Genomic DNA, 20624 nt, shown 5'->3' on the forward strand with positions numbered 1-20624 from the left:
GCTGGGATTGCAGGCCTGAGCCACTGTGCCCAGCCTTAGCCTCACTATTTTTAATGATAAACTTAAATCACAGCCCCTGAAAGCATCCGTTTACAGTGGTGACATACACATTTATTTTCATCTTTTTAATTATTTCTAGATTTTAAAAGAAACAGAAATAAAAGGAGAACCAAAAACTACATAAAATTCCTTAATCAACTGGCAGTTAAATCCTTTTTTTTTTTTTTGAGACAGTGTCTTACTCTGTTGCCCATGGTGCAGTGTAGTCGTGCAGACATGGATCACTGCACCCTCAACCTCCCAGGCTCAAGCAATCCTCCTACTCAGCCCCTCCCTCATTCCCCAACCCCAAGTAGCTGGGACCACAGCCATGTGCCACTATGCGTAGCTAATTTAAGAAATTTTTTTTGTAGAGATGGATTTTCCCTATGTTGCCCAGGCTGGTGTTGAACTCCTGGGCTCAAGCAGTCCTCCCACCTTGTCTTCCCAAAGTAGCTGGAATTACAGTTGTGAACCACCATGCCTGGCTTCTCAAAGTTCTTCAGTGAACTCAACTTTTTAGATGTTTCTAATTGACATCCATGATATTTTGAAGCAAAGTTTTTTTTTTCTCCCCTTGGGGGTAGTGTCATTTTATTTGAGAATGCATGGTTTTAGAGCGAGCTAGAATGGCAAAATATCTCTTAACTATCTTTCAAAAAGATGAGCTTTCACTTTATCTTCTTGTGTTTATTGCAGGCTTTCTTAGAAATGGCTTCTGAGGAAGCTGCTGTTACTATGGTGAATTATTACACTCCTATTACTCCTCACCTTCGAAGCCAGCCTGTTTATATTCAGTATTCCAATCACAGAGAACTTAAGACTGACAATCTACCTAATCAAGCTGTAAGTATTAAAGGTGTTTTTAAAAATAGATATGGGAACACATGGTATGATAACTTACATACTTTACAGATGAAGCAAAATTATGTGCCTTTATTTATTTTAGGATACTTTACTAGTCATAATTGTATATGTAAATTCTTCCCCCAATTCTTAAGAATAAGAAAGCAATGCCATTTAGAAATATATTAGAAGTTTATTTTTTCTTTTGAAACTGTTTTCACAATAAAAAGAGGAGAAAAAATATTTATTGTTACATACATCTTAAAATCTCAGATCTGAAAGGAACTTAATGATTCATTTCAATCGTCTTTTTACAGACTCTAACAAAGGCATTGAGAAACTGAGTGATATTAAGTAACGGAACTTAAGACCTTAAGAGTTTTTTAGAATTGTTTATTAAATGATTTTTGACTCCTGAAGATGAATGTGAAATGTAGCATAGCAACATTTCTTACCCATTTTTCTGTTATTTTGATGTAGCACACATTGAGTCTTTTGTGTCTTTCCATGTTGATTTTTAAGTGGTTAAAAATAGTTTAATAATTTGAAGTTATTTAAGGACAGAAAATATTTATCCACAAAGCAAATACATTTTAAGAAAGTGGGTTTTGGCTGGGTGCGATTTGGGAGGCCGAGGCAGGTGGATCATGAGGTCAGGAGATCGAGACCATCCTGGCTAACACAGTGAAACCCTGTCTGTACCAAAAATACAAAAAAAATTAGCCGGGTGTGGTGGCGGATGCCGGTAGTCCCAGCTACTCAGGAGGCTGAGGCAGAGAAATGGTGTGAACCCGGGAGGCAGAGCTTGTGGTGAGCCAAGACCGTGCCACTGTGTTCCAGCCTGGGTGGCAGAATGAGACTCCATCTCAAAAAAAAAAAAAAAAAAAAACCAAAACAAAAACGAAGAAAGTGGGTTTTTTTAAAGTTATGATTTTAAGGGCATGTTTGGCCTCTGTATTCTTGCTCTAGGCAAAGAACTCCTCCAGCTCTCTGATTTTGTGTTGAAAGGCAGCATAATGTAAGCTGTGAGATTCAATTAGTTTTCCACATTGTTTGAAACAGCGATATTTACTGCACGTAATCCTTAACTTATTTTAGGCAATATTAATGGCATATAATAAACTATATAAGCTTATAATAAATACAATATTAGATGAATGGAATAGACTTTTTAAAATAAAAAATTGTCATTACAAATTGTACATAGGATACATGCTTATGGTACACCATTCAATCAAGAAAAGTAAAAGAGAAAAGAACTAAAACCAATCCAGTTACCCAGAGATAACTAATGACTAGTGGTAATATTCGATGTGTATTCAGGTGTCTGTGTATCTAATTTTACACAAAATGTTTTGAAATCTTTTTTTGTGTAATGTTATGGACATGAGTTTATTACAACAAATAGAGCATTACCTCATTAGCTTTTAATGACTATAATACTCTCTTGTATAGGAGAATTATAATTTGTCCAATTTCTTTTTGATACACACTGAAGTGGTTTCCAGTGTATATTCCAGTACAGCATATTCCAATCCAATACAATGTATATTGCCGTACAATACAATGTATATTCCAATGTATATGTATGAAATTGCTGGGACAAAGCATGTACATATTTTAAATTTTGGTTTATGTTGCATGATTGCTTTCTGTAGAGATTATGTGCTTAGAGTGCCACCAATATAATGGATGAGCAGATGGCTTTCCAGTGTTCGTTAATAGATAGATGAGTAACTGTATCCTATTTTTTACTTTTGTTTGATAATTTGTAAAATACTTATACTGATTTTTGTTAGTGCCACTTCCCCATTTTTTATTGTAGTAAAATATACATGACATAAAATTTACCATTTCAGCCGTTTTAAAATGTACAGGTTAATGGCATTAAGTACATTCACATTGTTGTATAGTTACCACCACTCTTAGTCTCTAGATGCCATTTCTCATCACCTCAAACTTGAAACACTCTATCCATTATACAGTAACTCCCTATTCCTCCCTCCCTCCCACCTCTAGCAACTACCATTCTACCTTCAGTCTCTATGGATTTTTAAATATATAGTCAAGTCTCTTAGGATGTCATAATACAATCTTTTCTGACTTCGGTACCATGCTCAGAAAGACCTAGTACACCAAAATTAAAAAAAGAATCTATGTATGTTTTCTTCTAATACTTTTAAGTTGTGGTTCTTACTTCTATTAGGAATTTTTTGGATGTAGGAATGAGGGTAAGGCTTCAGTCTTTTTTTTACTCCAAGAGACCAGTTTCTCCTGCATTATTTTTGAATAACTCACTTATTATCTATAATGTGAAACTTGTCCTTTGTCATATATTAGTTTTCTATACACACCCTATGCCTGCTGATCATATGTACACACACGTGCACTCTTGTCTGACATGGTTGTATGTTCTACTTACATGTCTTGTTCTACCCTCATGTGTGTGCTGCTCACATGCTATGCATTCCATGTTTAACCTTTACTTTAACCTTTTGAATTGCAAAAGCTTGGATTCCGTTTCTGCATCTGTGCCCTAAGGCTTAATTTTTTTTTTTGGGGAGACAGAATTTTACTCTTTGCCCAGGATGGAGTGAAGTGGCGCCATCTTAGCTCATTGCAACCTCTGCTCCCCACCCCCCGCCCGCCGGGTTCAAGCGATTCTCCTGCCTTAGCCTCACAAGTAGCTGGGATTATAGGTGCCCGCCACCATGCCCAGCTAATTTTTGTAGTTTTAGTAGAGACAGGGTTTCACTATGGTGGCCAGGCTGGTCTGGAACTCCTGACATCAGGTGATCCACCTGCCTCTGCCTCCCAAAGTGCTAGGATTACAGGTGTGAGCTACTGCTCCTGACTCCTAAGGCTTAATATATTGCAGGGCAAGACCTTATTTCTTACTCTCTTTTCAGAAATTAACTGATTAATATATCTTGCCTATTTCTTCAGATACATTTTGGAATTATTTTGGTAACTCCTGTCCTCCAAGAGACACACTTGGAATTGGGTCGATGTTGTAAATTAATTTGAGATAATTAATTTTGCACATTAATTATATTACTCTGATTCTTTTAAGGAGGAAGTTATATTTTGTTTGTTTTCTTGTTTGTCTTTCAGTAGACTTTTTAATTTTCCTTCATGTAAATCCTGCATTTTTCTCATTAGTGTGATTCTTAAATATGTTGCTATAAATCTTGAAGGGAAAAAACAATTTAATAAATCTTAAAGGTTGGATTATTCCAAAGAGAAACAGTGAGAAATCCCAGTTGCTTGGCAACCAAAGCTAGCCTGAATGACCTAGTTTATTCTGAGATAGCCTTCATTTCTTCCCAATACTTTTTCCATCTTGTTGCTTTTGTATAACTTTTATGCATTGATGTTTGATAAAATACAATACTTTTTTTTTTTAATTCAAAGTCCTACATCAAACCTAACGTCAAAGTTTCAGATACCTGTTTGATATTTTTAAAGTACTGTAATGTCTTTTTATTCTGACATTCCCAGAAAGCTGATGGATGAGTGTTTCATTCCTTTTTATTCTCTGAATAGCAAGCTATCCCAAAATATGCACTTTATTTTTCCAGTTTATGATTGTACTTGCCAGAAGGTCAGGTGAATAGTGTTTTTGTTTCCTTGATTTAAACTAAAATCACAAATGTAAAATTTAGGTTATATTCTGAGATACAGCATTTGAGAAATGGTTGTGTTAATAGGAGTCGTCATTGTATGCAGCTTTTCTTGACCTTGTGGATGAAAGTTTATAAATCTGCCATGAGATGACCATAGAAAGATTTTCTCTAAAAAGAGAATCATACTTAACACTTAAGATCTGTGCATTTTTATTGTATGTTAATTTTCATCTTCTCAATCTGAGAAATATCTTCTTTACATTTTCCAGGCATTTTTAAATTTTACATGAAGTATACATTTCTCCTTATCCCACATTAAATTTGTTTTCCTGATCATACTATTGCTATTATTTCCTTTATTAATTTCACTATTCCAGAGAGTTTGTTACCCAAACATTTTAAAATTATTTCCCATAATAGGAATTCTGCTCCTTCATAATTTTTAGCATTGGACATAATTTTTAGCAGTTTGAGTTTGTCTGTTGTTTCCTTGTGATTCAATTCAGAGTATCTGTCTTTGATAGCACATCACAGAAGTAATGCTCTTTTCATTGCATCATAAAATTTCCATTAGTTGTGTTAGTAATGATGGGCTCTTTGATCACTTGATTAGGGTGGTGTTTGCCAGCCCTCTCCACTATAAAGTTGTTACTTACAAGGGGGAAGAGTAGTATTTTGTGGGCAGGTACTTTAAAACTATGTAAATATACTGTTCCTTATCAGCTGTTAATTAATATCAGTATGGACTAAAGGTTTCCTATGTTATTTGATGGGTTTTTTAACAGTTGTTATTATTTTGATACACAAATTGTCCTAGATTTGGCCAGTACAGGCCCCTTCAAACTGGTTTCTATGTCCTTTTGGAATATCCCTATCATTCTTTGAACATTTCCTTGCATTCTGACCAACGCTTCCTCCCCCTGCCCCAAAACAAAAATGTTTTATACTCATCTTGTGATTTCTGGGCCCCAGTTCTGGAATCAGCTATTCTTTTAGAGTGCCTTGGTTTCTTTTAGTGGAGAATATTTAGAAGCTTGTCTTGCCTACCTTTGCTTAGGTGTAAACATCCCATACCATAGTCTTTAATGTTGCTTTCATATTTCTTCTCCCATTGTCTTTTAAAAATTAGGAAATAAAAATTGTATCCAAATTTTCTCCTTTTCTCCATGTGTTTTTTTTCTTCAAGTAAATTTAAGCACCTTTTAAAAATACTGTGTCGTTGTGCTATGCAGGGAGGTGTTTGACTGTTTACTTGATTACAAATTTAGGATATGTACCTCCAGACAGAGTAGATAAATCTTGTTTTACTTAACTATATTGCTTCATACTGTTTTATATCAACTAAATTTTAGGATTCATATAATGCGTCTGTATAATCAAAAGTTCTCATTTTGGGTTGTTCTATAGCGAGCCCAGGCTGCACTGCAGGCTGTCAGTGCCGTCCAATCAGGAAGCCTGGCCCTTTCTGGAGGTCCTTCCAATGAAGGCACAGTCCTACCTGGGCAGAGCCCTGTGCTTCGAATAATTATTGAAAACCTCTTTTACCCTGTTACCCTGGAAGTTCTTCATCAGGTAAGGAAGAATAAATACTCTTAAGAAGGTTAAGTTAAATATGGCTTCTGAAACTTTTGATGTTTTATATATATCTAAGTTGTTTAGCTTATTGGTTTTGTTGATATATTTGTTTAAATAATGAAAAAAATCTTTATCCTGTTTCATAGAAATTAGAGGTAATTTTTTGACAGCCTCCTTTTTCTAACTTGAATACATAATTTAAAAGGGTGTAAAAAGTTTTGATTTTTTTCTTACAGGTAAGCATGAAAATGAACAAAGCATAGAATACTGTGAAAAGTCCAGGTAGTAGTTGTTCCTTAGAAAGTAACATCACCATTGAGTACAACTAATTTGTTTCTGTTGACAACTTCTTACATTTGAGTATTTCTGATTTAAAAATTCTAAAGGGAAAATGTATAATAAGTCTTCACGTGTAATATGAATATACCATGTTAAATATTGACTGATGCCCAACCTAAGCTTCATACACTACCCGTTGCTATATCTAAATTGTCTTGATAAAAGAAATCATGGCAAGTAATATGTAGAATTTAAGAATTGAAGGTCAGTTAGTTTCATAATTTTGTAGTGAGTAAATCCGAAACACAAATAATTGATAAGTATTGAATATTGTGGAGAGTAATTGAAGAGCCAATTAGAATTGAGACTTCCTGATGTAATTTCCCATGTTTTGTTTTTGAATGGTTGTTACATTTTTAACTAATATTTCATATATACATATCCTCAAAATGTAATATACAGTTATCTGGTAATCTGTGTATATAAATATTTGACATACAGCCCCAAAATTTAGTCAGCTTTTGTCCTCTTTAGCTATATATTGATTTCGTTTCGTTATACTTATTACACCCACATACTCATTACACCCACATATTAAAATACTGCAACACTTCCCTTGCTTATTTTCATTTAACAGAGTCGTGCCTTTGGATTTGTGGTATGTGCAGAGTCATAGGGATGTGTGTGTTTGTATATGTAAGAATTGAAATGCATCTTACTCTAGCCTCACATTTTACAAATAAAGAAGCTAGGGCCCTTAGAAGTTCATTTACTTTCCCATAGTCTATATACCAATTGACAATAGAGCTCAGACACATTTCTTAGTAAAGTCCTGTGCCATGCATGTATATATTAAAACATGCCATTGAGTACGCCTACTGGGTTCCCCTTTGATATGCATTGGTGAAGCATGTCCTAAGGAGGACGCTAGCAATGGGATCCACAGCCATGGTTGCTCTCTGAAAGGGTTCAGCTGTTGCTTAAGTGATTGGTTTCATTGTTCTTGTGGATTTTCTCCTGTGTATCCCAGAAAGTGGCATTGAAGACTAATGGGATCTTTAGCAGTGTTTGTTCTGGGGTTGCTACTGTAACATTGTAGCTATTGCTTTTATAAAAGATGTTCTTATGCCTGTGTCCCAACACTGCCATCAGCCAGCAGCCAGTTTAGCTACAGTCACGTGGTCCTGTCTTAGCATTTCATTTATCATCTCCCTAACCACAGTGACAAATTTTGTTTTTCCCTCAAGAGATCATGGTGACCTTCAGGTGAAGAAGACTAATTCTGAGTGTCCTCAGTAGCAACTGCTGGGGTAGGACTCCCAGTCTTTCAGTTACAGCACTCACTTTTTAAACCCTCTTTTCCAGTGCTATTGAAATAAAACCAGCTCCTTATGAAGGCCCCCAAATGCAGACTTCTCCCCCATCTCTTTATCTTCATTACCTAACACTCTTCTGCTTATTTAACACCTGTCTTTTCTGGCACTGTCTCTCTCTCCCTACCTCCCTTCCCTTTCTCCCTGCTTAATTCTGTCCTTAGTCCATTTCTGTCTTGTATTTCTTAGACCAGGAACACTCTTTATCCAGGTAGTCACCTGGCAGGATCGACGTCATTCACCTCTCAGCTCAAATGTTACCTCCTCAGGGAGCAATCTAATTACATTAAGCAAGTCCTCTCCCCTGGCACTCTTATCCCATCAGCCAACTAAGAGCCAGTCTGGCATAACAGTTACAGATACAGGGTCTGAAGCTAGTTTGAATCCTGACTCTACTGCCTCTGTAGCCTTGGGCAAGTAACTTACCCCTTCTATTTTTGTTTTCTTTATAATGAAGATGATGTTCTCTCATTTTTTATTGCAAGGATTACATGAGTTAATATATTTAAAGTACTTACTAAATAAAACAGGGCCTGATACCTATTAAGTGCCCAAGAAGGAGGGGTTGGGCGTGGTGACTCACACCTGTAATCCCAACACTTTGAGAGGCCAAGGAGGGTGGATGACTTGAGGGTCAGGAGTTCAACTCCAGCCTGGCCATCATGGTGAAACCCTATTTCTTCTAAAAATATGAAAAATTAGCCAGGTGTGGTGGCATGTATCTGTAGTTCCACCTATTCTGGACGCTGATGCAGGAGAATCACTTGAACCCAGGAGGCTGAGATTGCAGTGATCTGAGATCGTGCCATTGCACTGCAGCCTGGGCAGCAGAGCAAGACTCCATCTAAGTGCCCAAGAAGTGTTAGCTCTAATGATCAAATGCCAGTAAAGAGCAATGTAGGAAACTGGTTCTTCCTCTTGTAGTCTTGTGGATAAGACACTAATTTCATAAATAATGGCATAAAATGTAATGAATATTATGGTAGGGGAATATACAGAAGTGTGGAGTTGGTTGTACCTGTTATAACTATTTAGCAAATTATTTTATTATATTCTTTGCTGAAAATTGGTCCTGGCTCAACTGCTATCTAACATCTATAGAAACTAGTGTTCCGTTAGCTCATGGTAAGGGAATTGAGAGTGACTGAGATGGGACTGATGCTATTTTAGATGAAGGAAGCTAGGGAAAGTCTTTCCAATATGGTATTTGAGCAGAGGCTTACAGGATGGGAAAATGTAAGTTATGTGTGTATGTGGAGAAATAATGATCCAGTCCAAAAGAACAACAAATATAAGGTGCCTAAGGTGGAAGTGTGCTTGTTGTGTTGAAGTATCAGAAAGAAGGCTGTGTCACTGGAATAGAGAGAGTAAGAAAGCCCTATGCGAGAGGGCATCAGAGCAGTGATGATGCAAAGCTTTTATAATTGTTACACTGGGTAAGATGGGAAACCTTTGGAGGATTTTGAATGGAACAGTGAGATTATATGATTTACATTTTAGCAGAATCACTCTTGTTGCTATGTTAAGAATAAACTATGGCTGGGCGTGGTGGCTCACACCTGTAATCCCAGCACTTTGGGAGGCCGAGGCCAATGGATCTTCTGAGCTCAGGTGTTCAAGACCAGCCTGGGCAATATGGCAAAACCCCTGTGTACCAAAAATACAAAAAATTAGCGAAGGGTGGTGGCACACACCTGTAGTCCCAGCTACTCAGGAGGCTGAGATGGGAGGATAGCTGGAGCCCGGGAGGTGGAGGCTGCAGTGAACCGAGATTGTGCCACTGCATTCCAGCCTGGATGACAGAGTGAAACCCTGCCCCCTCATCCTCCAAAAAGAATAAGCTGTATGGGGTTAAGTGGAGGCTCTTGTCCTACTTCAAGTGAGAGATGATGGTGGCCTGGGTGAGGCCTTAAGGACTGGAAGTGGTGATTATGGATTTTTTAAAAATTAGAGATAGGGTCTTGCTGTATTGCGCAGACTGGCCCAAAAAAAACTCCTGGGCTCAAGCAATCCTTCCACCCCATGAGAAGCTGGGGCTATAGGTACGGGCCACCTATATGGACTTCTGTGGCTATATTTTGAAAGATTTGCTGATGGATTGATTAGATTTGGTTCTGAAGAGAAAGGGAGTAATCAAGAATGCCTCCCAGATTTTGGATCTGAGCCTCTGGTAAAATGGAGCTAAGATATAAAGACTGAGGTAAATAAATAATAGTAATAATAATAAAAAGACAAAGACAAAAAAAGATTTGGGGCCGGAGTTGGAGGTAGGCATAAATCAAGAGTTTGATTTGAACATGTTAACTTAAGATACCTATTAGGTATTCAAATGGGAGATGATAAATGGGAATTAAGTCTGGATTCAGGAAAGAATTCAGGCTGGAGATTTGGAAACCTTCAGCATAGGTGTGATAATTAAAGCTACTGGACTGGATAACATCATCTCAGAATATTTGTAGATAGAATTCATCAACTGATTAATTATGTAAATGCTCAATCCTGCATACTAAAAAGTGTCTTTGTGCATGAAAGAAGTAGCTCATAATGATGTTCTCATGTAATCCATTCCTTCTGAGTACTGTTATACATGGGAATAGTTTTTGAATGTCCAGTAGATGAATCTCTTCAGGACAAAGGACCAATCTTTTTGAATTGTAATAAAGATAAATAACTTATAAAAGCTAGGCATTATGGGTACTAAATAAAAGAATCAATCCTAGTAATATGAAATTCTGGTTCTTAAATCATATTATTTCATTGGCTACAAAAACTATTATAAACAAGTTGTGATCAATGTGCTTGATACTAAAAAAACTTTTCTAATGTGAATAAACCTTTTTTTTTTTTTTTTTTTTTTTTTGAGATGGAGTCTCACTCTTACAGCCCAGGGTGGGTTGTGGTGGCACAATCTCGGCTCACTGCAACCTCTGCCTCCCGGGTTCAAGTGATTCTCCTGCCTCAGCCTCCTGAGTAGCTGGGATTACAGGTGCCCATCACCACGCCCAGCTAATTTTTGTACTTTTAGTAGAGATGGGGTTTAGCCATGTGGCCGGGCTGGTTTCGAACTCCTGACCTCAGGTGATCTGCCCACCTCAACCTCCCAAAGTGCTGGGATTATAGGCGTGAGCCACTGCGCCTGGCCGTGAATACACTTTTTACAAGTGAATACTAGTGGACATTTTCGATTTCTGACAAATTACACCTTTATAAAAAATCACTCTGAAGATGAATTTTATCTTTAGTGTCTTCTTAGTCCTGGGTTACAGTCTGAAACTATTAAAATACGAGGTATCTAGAGTTGAGTATTTGTCCATATTTTTGACAGCAAAATATATTAGGGAAACAGAGTCAAAGACCTTGTAATTCATAAAAATAGATTCATATGTATCAAACCTTCCTAAATTTTAATTTTTGATACCTAATCTGTTTGAAATTTACTATTTTGGTAATTATGAAAAGGTGTTAAAAATCACATGTCAGGCATTCCTGGATTCCCTGATGTTGGTGCCCAGTTACTTTATTCAGAAGTATATTGTTTTTTGTAGCTCCTCTCTCAGTGAATACAATCCAGGGGACTAGAGTGCTATTGCTGGTTAACCTGTTCAGGCAAGTTTATTCTCTTAGCACATTCAGATAAAAACCACACAGCAAAACACCAAGCTGTCCGTGAGGATGTGCTTTAGGCCACTGTTGAAGTTAAATGAGAAATGAGAATGTAAAGTTAAATGAGAAAAGGAATGTAAACATTAACAAAATCTGAAAGGTAAGTGGAAATTAGGTTTTATAGCATAATTTAGTATAAAAATTTTCCAAATGTTAGAGCAAATTATGTGTTCTTATTCCTTCACTAATGAGATATTTTACATCAAGAATATTTATTATTTTTTGAAATTGCTGACTTCCTTTGTTGGGGTGAAAAGAAGTATTTTTTTTTTAAAGAAAAAATGAAAAAAAAAAAAGCTTTTAAAAAAGGAAAAAAAAATTACATATTGCCATCTGGGTACAGTGGCTCATGCCTATAATCCCAGTACTTTGGGAGACTAAGGTAGGAGAATCATGTGAGGTCACGAGTTTGAGACCAGCGTGGGTGAGGTAGCGAGACCCTATCTCTAAAAAATTTTAAAAATTAGCCATGCATGGTGGTGCACCCTGTAGTACTCCGGAGACTAAAGTAGGAGGATTGCTTGAGCCGAGGAGTTTCAAGGTTACAGTGAACTATGATTGCGCCACTGCACACCATTATGGGTGACACGGTGAGACCCTGTCTCTTAAAAAGGAAACAAAAATTGCATATCGCTATAATTCTCAATTTATAATTTTATCAGTTTATAATATCAATTAATAATAAGCATTTTAGTCTGTATCTGTCACACACCAGGAATTGTACTTAATGATGCAGAAATGATTAAGACAAGGTATATTCCTTCAAGGAGCTTTCAGTCTAATTAAAGGAGACAGTTATATAAATAAATGTATAGTAGAGTAAAAATACAACAGCAAGATACATATACGTGTGTGTGTGTGTGTATATACACTTTTTTTTTTTTTTTTTTTTTGAGACGGAGTTTCTCTCTTGTTGCCCAGGTTGGAGTGCAATGGCCCGATCTCAGCTCACTGCAACCTCCATGTCCCGGGTTCAAGTGATTCTCCTACCTCAGCCTCCCGAGTAGCTGGGATTACAGGCATGCGCCACCATACCCGGCTAATTTTTGTAGTTTTAGTAGAGATGGGGTTTTGCCATGTTGGCCAGGCTGGTCTCGAACTCCTGACCTCAGGTGACCCACTGGCCTCCCACAGTGCTGGGATTACACACATGAGCCACTGCGCCTAGCTGATAAATATTTATATAAAACCAAGAAGTAGATACAACTCGGGAAAAATAATTCTGTAGGGATTTGGGGGAGGCTGAGAATTTTATGGTAGCATTGTTCCCTGAGCTGAGTTTTGGAAAAGATAAATGAAGGCTTACTAGCTGTTACAACAGATTTCTAGGAAAAGGGAAAATCCTTATATATGGGCATAGAAGTCTGAAATCATTTGGTAAATTTGCAGAACTATAGGCAACTACACATTATTGATGTAAATAGAATAGTGTTATACAAGAAGTTTCAGGAAGTGAGGTTTGAGAGATAAACCAGGGCAAGAGTGTTATGTTATGTGAAAGAGCTTGTATTTTACCCTGTATATAATGGGGAGGTAGTAAGGGATTTTAAGCAGGGGAAAATATAATCTGACTTATACTTTAGAACGCTACCTGGGCTGTAGTAATGAAGAAGGGAGGTCAGTTGTTACATTACATCCCCAGCCTTTTAAAAAAATCTAATGTTACTCCTTTATTGAGAGAAAACATCGAGTTGATGCATGTGTAATACATAGATTGATTCATGTCTTGCCATAAGTGATTTAAGTGGCAAAATATATATAACATAAAATTTACCATTTTAACTATTTTTAATTGTATAGTTCAGTGACATTAGGTATGTTTACATTGTTTTTTTCAACCATCACTGAATACCACGTCTCCAGAATTTTTTTCATCTTCCCAAACTGAAACTCCCTTTACCCATTAAACAGAACTCTTTATTCATCTGCTCTCCCAGCCCCCAGCAATCACCAGTCTATTTTCGGTCCCTGTGAGTTTGACTGCACCTTAGGTTCCTCATGTAAGTGGAACCATGCAGTATGTGTGTTTTGTGACTGGCATATTTCACCTGGCATGATGTTTTGAAGGTTCCTCCATGTTCAGAATTTTTCTTCTTTTTGAGGCTGAGTAATATTCAGTTTGTACATATATATCATATTTTGTTTATCCATTTATTTGTTGATGAACACTTTGGTTGCTTCCTGTTTTGGCTATTTTGTGTAATGCTGTAATGCACATGGGTATATGCATATCTCTTTGAGTCCCTTGGCTGTATACCTAGAAATGGAATTGCTGGATCATAGGGTAATTCTATTTTCATTTTTTAAGGAAAGGTTCTACTTTTTCCATAGTGGCTGTAACATTTTACATTTCTACCAACAGTGCACAGTGGTTCCATTTTCTTCATATCCTCCCCAATACTTGTTATTTTATGGGTTTTAAAAAATTTTGTAACTATCCTAATGGAAGTTAGGTAATATGTAGTTTTGATTTGCATTTTTCTAATGATTAGTGATATTGAGCATCTTTTTGTGGGCTTATTGGCAGTTTGATTAGCTTCTTTGGAGAAATATCTATTGAAGTCCTTTGCCTATTTTTGGGTTGCATTGTTTGTATTGTCATTGAGTTGCATGAATTCTTTATATATTCTGGACCTTAACTCATTATCATGTACATGATTTGATTTCACTCTGTTGATAGTTTCCTTTGATGCACAAAAGTTTTTAATTTTGAGGTAGTCCCGTTTATCTGTTTTTTCTTTCATTACCTGTGCTTTAGAATATTCTTTCTTTCATGTTTTTTTCCTAACCGCTAGACTACCAGGGGAGGATAGTTATTCTTGAGGCATACTTTGAGAATTAAAAAGCAGGGCCAGGTATGGTGCCTCACACCTGTAATCCCAGCACTTTGGAAGGCCACGATGGGAGGATAACTTGAGCTCAGGAGTTTGAGACCAGCCTGGCCAACATAGTGAGACCTCATCTCTATAAAACCTTAAAAATAAAAAATTAGCCAGGTGTGGTGTAGTCCCAGCTGCTTGGGAGGCTGAGATGGGAGGATTGCATAAGCCTGGGAGGTGGGGCCTGCAGTGAGCCCTGAAGTTGTACCATAGTGGTTGATAACAGCAAAATCTTACCAGCATAGGGAATACTCAACCTTTTTCATCTCAAAAGCAGAACAAATTTTTGTTTTAAGGTTCAAATTTAAAATGGAGTGAATATTAGTTTGTTTTCACATTGCTATAAAGATACTCCCTGAGACTGGGTAATTTATAAACAAAAGAGGTTTAATTGACTCACAGTTCTGCATGACTGGGGAGGCTTCAGGAAACTTATAGTCATGGCAGAAAGCGAAGGGGAGGCCAGGGCCTCCTTCACATGGCGGCAGGAGAGAGAGATCGCGTGGGGGAAACTGCCACTTTGAAAACCATCAGATCTCTTGAGAACTCCCTCACTATCACCAGAACAACAAAGGTGAAACTGCCCCCATGATCCAGTCACCTCCCACCAGGTCTCTCTTTTGACGTGGGAAATCACAATTTGAGATGAGATTTGGGTGGTGACACAGAGCCAAACCATATCAACAGAGGAAAACTAAATATATTATTGTTTTATCCCCCCTATTTAGTCTTTCAGAAATGAGTTACTATTAACACTAACACTGGCTATGAACCCTGTGGTGCTGAGGTAGATAGAACACGTGTTGTGAGGATATTGATGTCAGGAAGCCCTCCCCTCACTCTTTTCTTCTCAAAAGACACTTCAGAAAGGCCTTCTTTGGCCATCACTCTTACGCTGTCTCAACTTGCATTCTGGTTCATGCTCACCCCTTCCCTTCTTTTATTTTTATTCTTAAGACTTAAAATCACCAGATATTAGGATATTTGTCATTTGTTTATTGTCTGTCTTCATATGGGCATAGACTTTTGTCTCTGTTTTGTCTACTGCTGTCTTTGCAGTGTTTAGAACAATCCTCCAAATATTTGACGAATTAATAGAGCAGCCTCTAGTTGAACATCTTCTAGTGGCTACAGAAATCTCAAAAAGTAGATGATTCTTCACAGGGTGAAATAGTTGGTCCGTGACTCTCACTTTTATTCATATGCTTTGTAACACATCTCATCTCATTGATTATTGTTGTCTCCTGTTTTAATACTGTACCATTTATGTATGCCATAAAATAGGCTAGTTATTTAAGTGCCTATTGTGTACCGGGCATTGTTTTAAGGTAGGCGTAGGTATTGAAATGTTAATGTTTTAGGTTTAAGTCATTTTGGTACCAAAGTTTTAAAGAGAAAATTTTCACTTAAAAGGATTTGTGAACAAATTGTATTTATAAAGATACATTAGTTTAATACCTTTCTTTTACATTTAACCTAACTTGAACTGTTTTCCAGATATTTTCTAAATTTGGCACAGTCTTGAAGATTATCACCTTTACAAAGAATAATCAGTTTCAAGCCTTGCTTCAGTATGCTGACCCAGTAAATGCACATTATGCCAAAATGGTAATTATGATCTTTGTTTCATTTTTCAATTGTTAATGACTCTAGTGATGCCTGAAGGAAGTCATCATATCTTCTCTTGTGCCCCACTTTACCACGTTTTTTAAAAAAAATTTTGGTAAAATATACATGACGTTTACCATTTTAGTCATTTTAAAGTGTATGATTCCATGTATTTTTTTTTCTAAGCTAAAAATCATTACTTCTTCATATGAAATGGTCTCAAATCTCCTAACACCTCTCACATCTCTGAGACTCAGGTCCTGTTTGTCATGTTTAAAGTCTACAGTTGAACACAGTACTCCTGATGTAAGCTAATAGAGCCATCATTACCCTTGTGCTTTCATTTACTTCTCCTATCCAAGTACTAACCAGGCCCGACCCTGCTTAACTTCTGAGATCAGATGAGATCAGGCACATTCATGGTGGTATGGCTGTAGACCGTTTACTTCTGTTAAATCAGTCAGAAATTGGTTTCACCATTTTTGTAGCTGTATTCAATGTTTATTCCTGTTGAGCTCTAAATTGGTGGAGATACTAAATCTTAGGAAATATGCTGCTGTCAATTCATGTTATCTTTTTTTTAGTACACGAAAACCTATTTTGACAAGATATAAAACTTGACGTTCAGTTTGGTTATCTTAGGCATACCTCCTGTTGATATCTATCCCTGACTCTAATTTCATCTTGTAGCAGTTTTTGCTAGTCATTTCTAGTTTTTGGTCAAAGATGAGGACTAAGGCTTGTGGTACTTTTGTGTACCACACAGTGTCTGGCACTCAATTGGGAGTATAGCGTTTATATTTGCTGTACCCTGAACTTGCGTGTATTATTTGGTACCTTTATGATGGCATACTTGTCAATGACCATTATTATAAATCAGGATATATATGTATATATGTATGTATGTTTTATTTTTATGTGCTTTGCTTTCTGGTATCTATTTTTATAAATTCAAGCATTTGCGAAAGTCCTAAGTGGTCACAAATACCCTTAGGTAAATTTTTGTTCTTGCAAAGGAAGGGGTTGCTAATCTTTGGTCGCAACTGACTCCACATTTCCCTCAGTTTTTATTATTCAAAGTATTACAAAGTAAATTTACAATAGAAAAAAGTAAGTGGTAGATAATATTTTATATATTGTGGCTCTGACAAGTACCATTTACAAAAGCTTTTTTTCATCCTAACAAAGCTTATACATCCTAGTATATTGTGAATTATACTAAAATGAATTAAAATGGAATGTAAAATCAGAGTATCTTAAAACTTTTGGTATAGGCAAAATAATCATAATAATAGTGAACATTTCTGTGATAGACAGTAGTTTTCCAATCTTTTACATTTCTCCTCTCTTACTTGATCTTACCACAGACAAGATAAATATTACCAGTCTTATTTTACAGATGAAAGCTGAGACTTAGAGATTTTCTTTTTCTCTCTTAGGCTCATAGTTAATGACTGTGAGGTAAAAGTAAACCCAAGACTTTGGCTTTTTAGTCAGTGCTTTCTGCCTCACACCTGATTGCCACTCTTTGTTAAAGTAGACGCTTCTTGGTTATCAGTGTTGTTGTCTTGCCAAAACCAGTCCCTTTCTTACATGCTTTAGGCTCTGGATGGCCAGAATATCTATAATGCATGCTGCACTCTGCGCATTGACTTCTCCAAGCTCACCAGCCTTAATGTGAAATATAATAATGACAAAAGCAGAGACTTCACTCGCTTAGACCTTCCTACTGGTGATGGCCAGCCATCCCTTGAACCCCCTATGGCTGCTGCTTTTGGTGAGTAGTTCTTTTTTGGGTCACAAAGGAAGTTTTCTGAAGTTACAAGTTTCATTTATTAAGCCATGTATGTTTATAAGCCTTTTTCTTCTTGAGTTCTCTCAGGATTTATAAAGGAAAGCAAGAATCCTGGAACAAAGTATGCCCATTAATTAAATATTAATATTAGGAGGTTCTGTTAGTTGACAAAACAAATGAATATCTGAAATTGAGTTACAAATTTATTTTCTAACATTGATATTTCTCATTCTTTAAAAGCCAGAGACCATTTACTTCAAATTAGTAGTCTTATTAATTTAAATATACTAGTTTATAGCCAAAATAATTTTGCCATATATGCTCTTGAGGAAAATACTTTTCCCTTGTTAAGTAGTGATATTTTATATCAAGCCTAAATTAATAGTAGGATCTTCTTTTATTCAAAGAAGAGGATTTATTTTGTTTTGTTTCTTAAACTTTAGAACTTCCAGCTGTATCTTAAGCTTGTGTGAAGTTGCATTTTGCATTAGTAAAAATGCAGCCTTCTGAACTGTCTCTGCAAATTGTAGCTTTGAAGAGCCTCCTTCTTTTATTTAAAGTAAACCTCTTAAGGAGAAAGCAATGGATGACCCAGTCTGAATATCTTATTAGGTTAGTATGTGCTACTTTTGGTTTCACAGTTCTCAAAAGAGTGGTTTATTATTTAGATAAAGTATTACTACCTTTTGTGATTGATTTTTCCTTTACCAAATAACACCATGAAATATTGCTAATTGGGACTTTAAGTAGTATTTAGTTCATGCTTTATAGGTGAGAAAATTAAAAGAATTAAGACAATCAAATTATAAAATTAAGACAACCAAATGATTGTCCAAACTTTTCTAGAAAATAGTTCATTACTTTCGAGTAAAAACTTTTTTATTATTTTTAATTTAAAAAGCCAAGGGAATGATTCAGTGCATCTTTCTTATATTGTTAAAAGGTCTGTTTTGGCTTCTTTGACCATATTTGTGTGTTTTATATTTGTTACCAGCCCCTAACTTACTTACCTGATTTGGCAGTGACAAAGGTCTTTGTCATTACCATTTTAATAACAAATGATAGAAATATTTGGGGCAAAAAAAATACTGGGGCAAATTAAAGTTTACTAAAACTCAGCTGTCAAATGTAAGAATTCACTTATTCTAATAATTGATTATGTACTCTTGGTGCAATTAATGTTCTTTATTATGGGAAGAGGACATTTTTAAAACATGTTAAGAATTTTGATTTCTAAATATAAAATAACAATGTTCATATTCTTTCTCATTAATGTTATTAATAAATCCTTAGTCACTGCAAAATAATGTCTATATCCTAAAAAAGTGATTCATCAGAGAGAGAACAATGCACTTTATATATTATGTGAAAGTTTCTCTACTTTGCCTCTCACTAATATTTGATACAGTTTCACTATTCCCTTCTTTTTTTCTTGGCTTCTGAAACACCACTCTCCTTACTTTCTTCCTACTTCACTGGCTGTTCTTTCTCTTTTAAAGGTTGCCCTTTACAGTTTCTAGGGCTGAGTCATAAGCACTGTGTTCTTGCTTTTAGTGACATTTGTTATACTCATAGAAAAGCTTATAAAACACGTAAGTATATACACACCCATGTGATTACCACCCAGATTAAGAAATAAAGTATTTATACATACTGAAGAAGCACACTGTGTACCTTTCTTCATCAATTTTGTTCACTCTCCTTTGCCCAAGATAACCACAGTCCCAAATTTGATAATTATTCTCTTGCTTTTCTGTTTTCCTGTTGTTTTTTTACTACTCATTGTATATCCCTAAATGCAACTTAAATTTTTTTTTAAAGCATTCAGTACTTTAAAGCATTAAAAAATTTTAAAACTGTATTTAGAACTTTACATAAATGGACTCATGCTGGTTTTCTTTTGTGACTTTATTTTATTTGCCCTGTATGGCTTTGGTGATTCATCCGTATTCATACATGTGGCTATCGTTCATTCATTCTTAGTACCGTCAAGTCTATAGTATCCCATTGCATTGGAAGAATAATATATTATGGTTTGTTTATCCATTTTATTATTGATAAATATTTTGTTTGTTTTAGTTTGATGCTACTATGAACATTCTTTCCTGCTGGAGAAGAGTTTTCTTTAAGAAGTACATAGGAAAGGAATTGTTGGGTCATAGAGAACATATTTCTTCAGTTTTATTACATAATGCCAGTTTTCAAAGTGATTGCACCAGTTTGTAACTGCATTGTGAGATGAAAATTTTTTTAAGTCATCTCCTACTGGAAGGAGTGAGGTTAAATTTTTTTTTTTTATTTTAGTGTATGTGTAATGATATCTTAACACAGTTTTCAGTTGCATTTTCCTAATTACTAATGAGGTTGAACATATTTTGTTTATTATTTATCCTGTGGTAAATTTTCTGTTTGTTTATTTATTTCACGAATAAGTTCTTTAGTGGTGATTTCTGAGATTTTGGTGCAAGCAAAGATTTGGTGTTTGGTACACCCAAGCACCATACACAGTACCCAGTGTGTAGTCTTTTACCTCTCACTCCCATCCCTGTGCAATTCTTTTGTCTATTTTTGTGTTTTATTTCTCCTTTTTTTCTTACTTGTACGAATTCATTATGTATTCCAGATACTAGTCCATTGTTTGTTATATGGGTTGCAAATAGTTTCTCCTAGTTTTGGCTTGTTGATTTATTGATAATGATGACTTTTATGTAGTCAAGTTTATTTTTTATTTCCTTTGTATTTGTGTTTTTTTGTGTGTCTTATTTAAGAAATCCTTTGTGATATAAGGTCATAAATATATTTACTTATATTCTAAAGTTTATGGTGTTTTAGTAATAATTTAAACTTTGAAATTAAATTTTGTCTGAAATTAAATTGCAAGAGTAGTACAAAGAACTTCTATGTATCTCTTATTCAGATTGCCCTATTAGCATCATGCCAT

General features: G+C 35.8%; 1 protein-coding gene across 10 annotated transcripts in view; it reads left to right on the top strand.

The window, feature by feature from the left end:
• PTBP3 (polypyrimidine tract binding protein 3) overlaps window positions 1-20624 on the top strand; it is a 115943-nt gene that overhangs the window by 65231 nt on the left and 30088 nt on the right. For all 10 annotated transcript variants that reach the window (XM_050761005.1, XM_050761007.1, XM_050761014.1 and 7 more), the window contains 4 exons: window positions 739-885; window positions 5919-6083; window positions 15778-15888; window positions 17491-17665. In XM_050761005.1, the coding sequence (XP_050616962.1) occupies window positions 739-885; window positions 5919-6083; window positions 15778-15888; window positions 17491-17665 (598 nt within the window). The remainder of the gene's footprint in view (window positions 1-738; window positions 886-5918; window positions 6084-15777; window positions 15889-17490; window positions 17666-20624) is intronic.

The sequence above is a fragment of the Macaca thibetana genome, chromosome 15, assembly GCF_024542745.1.
Source record: "Macaca thibetana thibetana isolate TM-01 chromosome 15, ASM2454274v1, whole genome shotgun sequence".
Lineage (NCBI taxonomy): Eukaryota > Metazoa > Chordata > Mammalia > Primates > Cercopithecidae > Macaca > Macaca thibetana.